The following is a 12,085-nucleotide window of genomic DNA, read 5'->3' on the forward strand; positions in this document are numbered from 1 at the left end:
TTGGGAAGCTGCCATCTTATAATATCTTATAATATATAATATATATATTATATATATTATCTATAATAGATATCTATAATAGATAGACATCAAACTCGGCTTTCACTGCAAGTCCCTCGAGTTTGCACTGAGTTTGGAAGATCTGCTTTTAGTGTCTACCACCCTGAACTCTTTACAGAGCACCCTAAAAATTAATACTTTGGTAACCCTTGATCAGTTTAAATCTATGATCACAAACCACTCAGCTTCTGTTTGTACCTTTTTCAGCTTTGTTTTTTCAAGTTTAAATAAAAGGAAAAAATAATATATCTATTAAACACTGAAACACCTGTCATTTCACCTCTGTGTGTGTCTTCCTGCAGGGTGCCCCTGGAGGACCGGGAGCTCCAGGACTCCAGGGCAGCCCAGGTACTCCTGGTCCACAGGTGAGTGATCAGACAACAGCAGCCATCCAACAGCTGAGAATGTGAAGCCAGATCTAAAGGGTTAAAGGGACAGTAGTTCACTTGATGAAGTTCTCTCTCCTTACAGTTTATTGCTGTTGTCCTCCTTTCTGCATCCAACGTCTCATTAATATGTCTAAACTACTTTTGAGTTCCCACACCATATGTTTTGCATCCCCTCTGATCAACAGAGGAAGGCTGAACTGTGTTGCGAAAAAACATGATGTGTTCATATGTCATGTGTTATGTAATATGAAGCTTCAGCGTCCAAATGAGTCAAATCAAGTAGATATCTTTCAACGTTACAGTCTTTTTAGTGCCAAAGTCCCTCTTTTTGTTACTATACTTCCACCGCAGCTCAACAGGGAAACACTGTCCGAGGAAACACAAAGAGGGAATTTAAACTTTAAATTCAATATCTACCCGACTTGTGCAGCATTTATTAGCTAAATGTTTTGGACCAATCAAATTATAGTATCAACATGGACATGTATACAGATTTAATAGCAAAAAATATTTTAATTTAATTTCTAAAGCCTGTACTTTCAGCTTTAGTTACACTGCCATCTATATTCACAGTTACGCATCAAACTGAAACCTTTACGTTTGTTTATTGATTTCATTTCATCCAGTATGAAGGATTACAAAGTTACATACAAGGAAAATGTGTAAATACAGACTGCACTGTGTTTCTATTCAGAAAGGCTTCTGTTAAATTCATAAAAGCTCAGTTACAGCTGCTCATTTACTGCTCACAGTCATCTCTCTGCCAAACACACAGATATTTCTAGTTCCACAGAACAACAAAAATCAGACTCATGTAGATAGTGCCTGTGTTTTTCCAGGAAGGTGGATTTGATAGATTTGGATGTGATAAATGGCTTGGCTGGTGAACAGACTTCCATGGAAATTCAGTGGAGCTTTCCCAGGAAAGGGAAACTGTGTTTTTCTCTGTGGGGTTTTTGAATGAAGAGAAAAAGGTTTCCAATTCTCCTGTTGTTAGATCATTGTCCTCCTCTATTTGTCTTGAAAATGTTGTATCAAATTGTTGCAGAAAAAGGTACCAGAGCAAAAAACTCTCTCTTGAAAATAAAAAGGGAGTCAGAGATCCAAGTAGCAAATTGTTCTTTAATGCCGGCAAAAAAGGGGAGCAATCAGCACTTTACAACGAATCAAATCACTCCAAAGGTTTTTTCTTTGGGGCATTGTTTTTATGCCCTTGGGTCGGCTTAGGTCACACCTTATCATCCACCCTCCCTGATTTTTAACCAATTATTATGTTACTTTTATCTCCGTCACTCGTTGTTGGTCAAAACTCTTCAAAACAGGTTTTGAGCTGTTTGAGGATATGTACTGGCATATTCAATTCTACCTGATTATATCCAATTTTTATATATAAGTATTGGGAATCATTTTACACCATTATTGCCAAGTTGTCTTCTGGCCTCTTATTTTTTTATAAGTTATTCTAGTCATTTTACACCCTTATTTCCTGATCTCCTCCAGAGAGTATTTTTTTTAGAAGGTGAAGACTTTAATGCAGGCCCAAGCAAAGTGACATGTAATACAAACACACTCAAATTTCTCCAGTGTATGATTATGATTCTTCTACCGTGCCTCTATACGTACATTGTGATTAAATATGGTTCATGAGATTATAACTACACCAATACAAATTGTATCACACTAGCCCTTATTGCTTGTGAATTTATAAAATCAATCTGCATAGCTTAATATTGTCTTTAAGCACACCAATGACATTTAATGAAAATACACCACATTTCCCCCCTTTGGGACTGAAAGTCCCATCGATAATGCTTGGGGATGATAAGGTCCCATTGCCAATCGATATATATGTACACTGTTTTTAGGTTCACAAACCATGTCATATCTTAATAACAGGGATCCTGCAATATGGGGAATGGGTGACAAATACATCAAAGTCATAGGGGTTCAGGCACATCCATTTAGTTTCAGTATCATAAGCATTAGTAGTAGTCTTAAGTAGCAAGAAAACAAATCAAAAACAATCATTGGACAATACAGTAGTTAGTTGATTGTAGGACTAGATTTTGGTCCTTCCCGCAAGAAGGGTGGAGTGGGCAGGTCAGTCACCACTGAGTTGTTATCAATTTCTCATTTAATAGTGGAGCTGACGCCCTCCCCCCTTTGATGCCTTCTGATTCAGTGTATGAGTACTGCATGGGTTCCAACGGCGGTTGTGGTTGCTGTTCCTGGCGGGTCCTGCTCCTCAAGAGCCATGGAGTTGATGGTGGCTTGTAGGGTGGTGATGGTGGTCTGCTCTCAGTCCAGGTGGGTCCTGTCGAAGTGGCTCGTATGATGTAGAGGGTTGAGGTGGCCGGCTCTTGGTCCAGGTGGGTTCTGCTGATGATGGCTGGAATGCCCAGGTATACACACCGGCCAAACCTGGAGCTGCATTTCCCCCTGGTGTTGGTCCTGTTGGCATGTGTAGGCCATCCTGGTAATCTGCATTTGATTGCCCATCCATGCCGTAATAGCACAGCCACTGTTCAGCCATGTCTATCTAGGGTGGAACATCACATAATGAGGATTGATACAGACTTCTGCCAGCTATTACTCCTCTTCCTCCTCTGCTTCAGCATCCATCTCCCTGCCAAGCTGCCATAACTCAAGTATCCTTTTATACTTCTGCTCGTATCTAGTTGATAGTCGTTCTAGTCCTGCCCTACCGCCTGATGGTCTTTTGGTACTCCAATGGGCTCCTGGTTCCATGCTATATATATGTTATCATCCAATTTCCATGGAGTCTGAGCCGTTCGCTTAATTCTTTTGGTTGTTCTATCTTTTGCTACTTGCTCACTAATTACAGTAACTTGTCCAGTTACCATAACTGGCGCGCATATCCCTGTCCACTTTTTAGGTAACGTTACTTTTACTTGTTGGTTGTCGTCACACAGCCAAAATATATCTGCTAGTGGTCTTGTGCCGTTGTCTAGGGATGGTAAGATGAACTGATTGTAGTACGTATTAATGTTCATAACAATCAGTGCTAGCCCTTGGTCTATTATAACTTGCTCACATTGTATTGCCGCAGCGTTTGTAGTATTATATATAAAGTAAGGCATGTTGGTTGGTAGAAATTTAGCTCTCCCCTGTTCTGGCATACGCAGCCACCTATAACACTTAGCTGTAGACCGTCTTCTGATTCTACACTTAGCACTATTCCCAAGTTGCTAACATTATCCGTCGTTGCCCCCATTTGTTCCAATGTTATCTTTTCAGTTTGCTGCAGTAGCTTACTACTGAGCGCTGCCATTTTCTTTTTTATTTCTTGTCCCCTTGTTATACAGAAGGGATGTTTTATCTTTTTGGTTATTTTAGTTAAGGATGGTGTCCATGTGTTCAGTTCATTATCTACTCGTTGAGGGCATATAGATGTATTTTTAGTCCAATTCATATTTGTTATACTCTCCCAACTTGCCATTACCGTTGCACAGTATGCAAAGCAAGTGGATTTATTCGAACATGTTTCCTCTTTTATCCCTGGAATTGGTTTTATTTCTGGCAGTCTTTTTGAGTTATAGCATGTAATACAAGCGCGTTGGCTGACCTGTCTAGCAGAATATTTTACCAATTGATAAAACATATTGCTCTCCCATCCTAATACCTCCTCTTCATCAATTTGGTGCACTGTTTCCTGCAAGCTTCTAACTTTACGATGGTTCACATATGCCTGAGTCAATTTGATCGCTTCTTCGGCAGTCATTGTGCGATTGGACCTTATGTTTGTACACTGATTGTGAGAGCATTGCACCCGTATTTGTACTATTTCCTCTGTCAGGCATTGTTGGTGGACTGCATAAGTGTCTATTTTCACGTCTCCAGGTCCTAATGTTAGGGTTTGATTGTACTGGGCTGATCTTATGTATGTGAGTGCAATTACTTCTTCCTTCCATATCTTTCCCTCTAATGCTGCTACTAGGCCTGTGGCTAGGGCGCACTCTTCCAACTGCTCTTCTTTTGACACTCTTCCTGTGCTACTATACCTAGTGAGCATTACACCCATCCCCAAAACTACTAGTAGCAAAGCTTTCCGTCTGTTACTCCCTGGACTTCTCCCATGCTCTTGTCTTCCAATTATAGTAACTCTGTGGGTTACATTCAATGGGAATGGTTCCGGCTGATATTCCCTCTCCTGATGAGGCACCTGAAGTTTCCCTGACTTCTGTTGGATCCTCATGACTCTGTCTGACTGGGGTTGAGCTACTACTCATTGGCTCACCACTGGTTGACCCTCTATCTGTCTCTCCTCCCACTGCTTACTGACTCTCTACGTCTAGCAGCTAATCTTTGTGATCTTCTTTCTCCTTGAGGCCCGCACTGCTGTCTCTCCTCTTGTCGGGAGGCATTGCCATCCCTTTCTGGTTCTTGTCGGTGCTGTTGTCTATCTTCCAGTTGGGAGGCGTTGCCGTCCCTTTCTGGTTCTTGTGGACTTCGTGCTCTGCAGCAATGGTTGAGATGAAACCAAAATCTCTTACCCTCTACCTTCAGTGCAGTTGGGGTAGCTAGGATCACCTTCAATGGTCCTTCTCGTCTTGGCTGATCCCACTTTCGTTCGAATACTTTCACGTAGACCCAGTCGCCAGGCACGACTGTCCTCAGTTGTTCTGGGAGTTCCACGTCCTTGCTCTCGGCCACAGTTTTTATCTGTTGAAACACAACCTTGTGTATTTGGGTTAGATGTTGCAGATAACATGTTAGTTCTCTTTTACATTGTTCAAGGGGTGGCCCTTCATATGGCCCCCTACGATAGGGAACCGGCATCGGTCTCCCTGTAAGCGCTTCATGCGGTGTTAGATGCGTTAGTCGGTTAGCTTGTGTTCGCATAGACATCAATGCCAACGGCAAAGCATCCACCCAGTTAACCTTGTATTGGCTATCTGCCATAATTTTTCTGAGCTTCGTCTTTAAGGTACCATTTTCCCTTTCCACAGCCCCCTGAGACTGTGGATGGTACACACACCCAAACTTTTGTTTGATCCCTAACATCTTTAAGGCTATTTTGACTGTCTCTGCTACAAATGACGGCCCATTATCAGAACTGATAGTATTTGGTATTCCAAATCTCGGAAAAACCTCTTTACACAAGAATTTAGCTACTGATCTACAGTCCGGACCTTTCGTCGGGATCGCTTTTATCCCTTAGCCTCTCTCCCTCCAATTTAGATGGGTCCATCTTTTCAGGGTATTGTTTCCTCAGCTGGGTCCATATTCGGCTCCAATATCCATTAAATCCTAATGGATCGTGGCTGTTTCCTAACAGCACCGCCGGCATGTGTGCTCCCATAAAAACTTCTTCTGTAGCAGCAGTTCCTGCCATGTGCATGAGCAATGCTTTGATGTCACCCAAAGCCAAAGTGACTCCTGCTGTGCTTTCTTCTAATGCTTTGATCCACTTATTTGCTCCCTCATTCAAGTCTGGCAGTCTTCCTGCTAGACCAATCATATCACAGAAGGACCACGGAGTATATTGAGGAATCTGGTTTCAACCCTTGGTCACTAATGGCATCTGGCGAAGGGGTGCCTGTTTAGCATTTGGTCCTGTAGTTTTTCCATTTCGGAGTTGCATATCTAAGGGGCTGAAAGAGGCTTCTGGCCTGGTTGTCCATTCCGCCAATTCTATTGATTCCCCTTCTAATACTCTTTAATGTCTTTGCATCTCTTCCAGTTGTTCCATCTCCTCCAGATGTTCCAGCACCAGCCATTTTTTTTTCCAAATCTTTTAGCATTTCTCGTTCTCTCTGCTCTTTCTGCAGACGCTCCTCTAGACGTTCTTTTGCTTTCATAAACTCCTCATGTAGTATTGCTCGGCGTCTTTTTCCCTCCACTTCATCTTCTACTGTGTGAGCTTCTCTTGGTGATGGGAGCTGAGTCCCCTCACATCTTGGGAGGGAATGAGCGCGGGGTGTCATTATATCGTCAGTTCGGTATCGTCGTTCTGTATACTGTGACCCCTTCTGGCTGCATCCCTCCTTTTTCTGGCTCTGCACAGGTAAGGCATGTCATCTCTCTGATCCACAGGCTGTCATTTCCTTGTCGTTATATGTTGTTTCGGCTTTGTCCACCTGGGAGCGTGTCTTCTGTCCATAAGCCTCACAGGCATCGAGATATGCTGTCCTGGCTTTATCTGTATCTAATTCATCCTCCAGGGAGCGTGTAGTCGTCATCGGACCGCACACCTCCTCTTTCTTCCTCACAGAGAGGGGAGGCAGCTGATACCCTTGATGACTCATTGCGTGCTGGAAGATCTTGTGTGTCCCAGTTCAATGTGAATCGTCCGGTGATTTCTCCCTCTGCTATAGTTTCTCGTCCCACCAGTGGGCACTGTTTTACTCGTACAGCCTCTTGCTGGGGGGAATATGGAGGTGGCTGGCTTGTTTCCATCGGAGCTGAGGGGGTAATTTGCTGCTCTGTCTTCTTTTTCTTGCTCTTTAAAGCGGGCATTTGTTTTATGTCCAATATATGTTGCTTAGCAGTGTCTCTAAACCATCTGAGTACTTCACGTTCTCTGGCGCGCTTTCCTTCCCTGCTATTGCTGGTGTCTTTTGCCTTGTAGTGTTTGATGTTAGCTTCTACTTCTTTACAGCAGGCCACGTCGAAAGTCCCCTTCTCAGGCCACTGAAGGATGCCTGTTGTTCGCTTATGCCACGTCTTCATACAATGTCTTATTTGTTTGACCTGATCTGGATGCTGTCTTATTACTAACTCGACTGGGGTTAGCAGCCCTTCCTGTTTTGTTATTTTAGCTCCCATCACTCCTTGTTTAGCACTGTCTTCTTTTCTGGTGATTTCTGGCTGTCCGTCTTCCCTTGTTAGTATTAAAACTAATATTTTGCCTACTGTAGTAGCCTGTTTTAACCTTGGTACTAACTCTGGGTTGTACTTTAAGAACTCACTCCCGTCTTCGGCTCGGGTTTTTTTGAGATACCCAAATTTACCTGTCTCCCACTCTACGTTCCTGGGAACAATCCAAATCTGCAGCCGCGGATCTACTACCCCTCTATGTCTCCCTGCGATTGCTAGATTTTCAGGGATTCCTAAAAAAGGGCGCAAAGGAAGAATAGCTACACCTTTAGGGTACAGACAAAGATTTTCCAATATAGCAGCTAGGGTGAATGGCACCCATAAACTGCGTATCACGTCTTCCCAAGGTACTGCTGGGAATTCTTCTTTTGTTTGATTCAAATTTATGATCTTTGTCAGTTGCCACAATTTCTGGTTAATTTCTTGTTCAGTCTGCCAGTGTTCTATGCCGTCCTCGTCAAAATATGTGTGTTCCAGCCAAAAATGTGTTTTTATGCCTTTAGTTTCCACATTTCCCTTATTCAAAAAATGACTGGGGGCCTGTATTTCATTATCACTATTACTTTCTTCTCTTTGTTGAGCCATTCACTATTTTTACACTCTATTCTATTTGTTTAATGTTATTCTTGAGTTTGTGTATGTTCATACACTTTCTCTGCACCTGTGTATGTGGGAATGTGTGTATATGTTTGACACGATCATCCACTTTCTCCTGCACTTGTGTATGTGGGAATATGTGTGTGTCTGTTTGACACAACCATCCACTTTCTCCTGCACTTGTGTATGTGGGAATATGTGTGTGTGTGCGTGAGTGTGAGTGCGTGTAGGTGTGCGTGTGTATGTGTGGGTGTATGTGTGTAAGCGTATGTGTGTGTGTGTATGTGTGTATGTGTGTAAGCGTGTGTGTGTGTATGTGTGCAAGAGTGTGTGTGTGTGTATGTGTGTAAGCGCGTGTGTGTGTGTGTGTGTGTATGTGTGTGTGTGTATGTGTGTATGTGTGTAAGCGTGTGTGTGTGTGTATGTGTGTAAGCGTGCGTGTGTGTGTGTATGTGTGTGTATGTGTGTAAGCATATGTGTGTGTGTATGTGTGTATGTGTGTAAGCGTGTGTGTGTATGTGTGCAAGAGTGTGTGTGTATGTGTGTATGTGTGTATGTGTGTAAGCGTGTGTGTGTGTGTGTGTGTGTGCTCTGCACTCCTTATCTACACCTGCTCTGGCTTCGCGCCCAGACTTATGCACAGGCCTGCCTTGGCACAATGCCCAGGCTTATTATCTGTTGTCTTTGGGGCTTCTAGCTCTTCACTTCTCCCTCCTTTTTTTTTCTCTGCTTTATACACTAGAAAGGGGCCCTTCTTTTTTTTTTTTTATAATCCTTTCATACATGTATATATATTTTTGTACACTACTTCATACTAACTTTAACAGAATTATCACCTCTTCTAGGTGATGTAAAAGATAAGCCTTTATCCTGAGGCTTTAAAAATTAGCTCGTTTTACCCTTAAAACGCTAATTTCTGTTTTCTCGAGATATATTTTGTTCACCCATGCAGACCTCCCCACTCTTTGGGAGCGGTATCGTGAACTTTAAGGTACGCCTTTATCCTGAGGCATGACCTTTGACCTTTGACTCTAAGCGCTTACAAAAACTCACACTTATGTTTGTTTTGATTAGGTATGGCAGTCTAATTTAAGAAAACCTCAACCTTTGCTCTGTTGGGCTGTTTTTGGCATGGAATTTCAATCTACCAGACCCAATTTAATGGGTGTCCCAGGATGAAGATTCCATGCCGCACAACCCAACGCCCAAAAAAATTTATTTATTTATCTATCACCCGTCATTTATCACCCGTCGGTGGGTCACATCGCACTCGACTCTACCAGACCCAATTTAATGGGTGTTCCAGGATCGAAATGCGATGCAACCCCCAACTCGGCGCCAAAAAAAAAAAAAAATTCTTTTTTCTTCTCTTTTTCTTTTTTTTTTTACATCGGGTGTCAGGGAAATACTGCTCTGATCTTTCTAGCTATCCCTGGTTTATTGCCAACCTAATCAACCCTCCCGCAAAAACCACAGTTGCTAACATCCAAACAACTATACATACATTAAATATGATCTCATCACATTCATTCTTTTCCGCACCATGGTTTTGCTGAGGCATAGCAAACACAAACATCAAAAGACAGACAAAACACTTAACACATATTACACCAGCTACTTGGCCTCTTATAATTTGCTTAAATTTAGACAGGTTAGGTTCAGAGGAATAGATCATTTACCTGGGCGGATCACATCTCCCACACAGACACCACTATTAATTGGCAGATATAAAAAAAGGCTCTGCTTACCTCAAGAATTTGGTGGCCCGTGGGTCTTTAGGGAGGTGAGAGTGCCGCCCCGGCGAAGGATCCAACTTCCTCCTGGCTGGCTCGCCATTTGTTGTGTCGAATTGTTGCAGAAAAATGTATCAGAGCAAAAAAAAAACTCTCTCTTAATAAAAAGGGAGTCAGAGGTCCAAGTAGCAAAGTGTTCTTTAATGCCGGCAAAAAAGGGGAACGAGTAGCACTTTTTACAAAGTATCAAATCGCTCCAAAGGTTTTTCTCTGGGGCATTGTTTTTATGTCCTTGGGTCAGCCTAGGCCACACCTTATCATCCAGCCTCCCTAATTTTTGACCAATTATTATGTTACTTTTTTCCTCGTCACTCGTTGCTGGCAAAAACTCTTCAGACCATGTTTTGAGCTGTTTGTGGGCATATCCCGGCCCACATAATTCTTCCTGATTGTGTCCAATTTTTTATATATAAGTATTGGGAATCACTTTATACCATTATTGTCCAGTTGTCTTCTGGCCTCTTATTTTATTCTAGTTATTCTTAGTCATTTTACACCCTTATTTCTTGATCTCTTCCAGAGGGTATTTTTTCTAAAAGGTGAAGACTTTAATGCAGACCCAAGCAACATGACATGTAATACAAACACACTCAAATTTCTCCAGTATATGATTGGGATTCTTCTATCGTGCCTCTATACGTACAGTGTGATTAAATATGGTTCGTGAGATTATAACTACACCAATACAAATTGTATCCCACTAGCCCTTATTGCTTATAAACTTGTAAAATTAATCTGCATAGCTTAATATTGTCTTTAAGCACACCAATGACTTCTAATGAAACTACACCACACTAGCTATCCCTGATTTATTGCCAACCTAATCAACCCTCCCGCAAAAACCACAGTTGCTAACATCCAAACAGCTATACATACATTAAATATGATCCCATCACATTCATTCCTTTCTGCACCATGGTTTTGCTGAGGCATAGCAAACACAAACATCAAAAGACAGACAAAAACACTTAACACATATTACACCAGCTACTTGGCCTCTTATAATTGCTTAAATTTAGACAGGTTAGGTTCAGAGGAATGGATCATTTACCTGGGCGGATCACATCTCCCGCACAGACACCACTATTAATTGGCAGATATTAAAAAGGCTCTGCTTACCTTAAGAGATTTGGGGGCCCGTAGGTCTGGGGGAGGTGAGAGTGCCGCCTGGCAAAGGATCCGACTTCCTCCTAGCTGAGGCTCGCCATGTATGTTGTATCAAATTGTTGCAGAAAAAGGTACCAGAGCAAAAAACTCTCTCTTGAAAATAAAAAGGGAGTCAGAGGTCCAAGTAGCAAAGTGTTCTTTAATGCCGGCAAAAAAGGGGAGCAATCAGCACTTTACAACGAACCAAATCGCTCCAAAGGTTTTTTCTTTGGGGCATTGTTTTTATGCCCTTGGGTCGGCTTAGGTCACACCTTATCATCCACCCTCCCTAATTTTTGACCAATTATTATGTTACTTTTATCTCCGTCACTCGTTGTTGGTCAAAACTCTTCAAAACAGGTTTTGAGCTGTTTGAGGATATGTACTGGCATATTCAATTCTACCTGATTATATCCAATTTTTATATATAAGTATTGGGAATCATTTTACACCATTATTGCCAAGTTGTCTTCTGGCCTCTTATTTTTTTATAAGTTATTCTAGTCATTTTACACCTTTATTTCCTGATCTCCTCCAGAGAGTTTTTTTTTTTTACAAGGTGAAGACTTTAATGCAGGCCCAAGCAAAGTGACATGTAATACAAACACACTCAAATTTCTCCAGTGTATGATTATGATTCTTCTACCATGCCTCTATACGTACATTGTGATTAAATGTGGTTCATGAGATTATAACTACACCAATACAAATTGTATCACACTAGCCCTTATTGCTTATAAACTTATAAAATCAATCTGCATAGCTTAATATTGTATTTAAGCACACCAATGACATTTAATGAAAATACACCACAAAAACACCTGATGTGCTGTATCTTTGAAAAACATTTATATGCACTGGTCTAATGAAAAATGGGAAATAATCACCAACTATCACCCTTTCTGCTGCAAGAGTTACTTAAACCAGTCGAGGTCTAACTAGCTGCAGCTCTGTGAGGCTGTAGTCAGGCACAGTGGTGCTTTAAGTTAATAGGTTAACTTAAATTACAAAACGATACTTACAATTACTTACAATAGTTGTTTCTCCATCCACATGTTTTTATGCACATTTTTAATTAGCACATAAAACAACCTGAGTAGAAATGCTAATAATTCTAGTAAAAAAGATCAATATATATTTCTATAGGTCAGTTGAAACATTTTATTGTTCCAGACTTTCTATTTCCACTCTGGTTTTAAAGCAGAGCTTCTAATAAATGGAGAGATCATTTACGACACTAAACACATAATGATGATTTTA

The 12,085-nt window shown here is 41.5% G+C and overlaps 1 protein-coding gene across 1 annotated transcript in view; it reads left to right on the forward strand.

Annotated features, from left to right (window-relative positions):
- Nucleotides 1–12,085, forward strand: part of LOC121905372 (collagen alpha-6(VI) chain-like) — a 62,760-nt gene that overhangs the window by 26,383 nt on the left and 24,292 nt on the right. The window contains exon 22 of the mRNA XM_042423582.1: nt 363–425. Within this exon, the coding sequence (XP_042279516.1) occupies nt 363–425 (63 nt within the window). The remainder of the gene's footprint in view (nt 1–362; nt 426–12,085) is intronic.

Source organism: Thunnus maccoyii, chromosome 10 (genome assembly GCF_910596095.1).
Source record: "Thunnus maccoyii chromosome 10, fThuMac1.1, whole genome shotgun sequence".
Lineage (NCBI taxonomy): Eukaryota > Metazoa > Chordata > Actinopteri > Scombriformes > Scombridae > Thunnus > Thunnus maccoyii.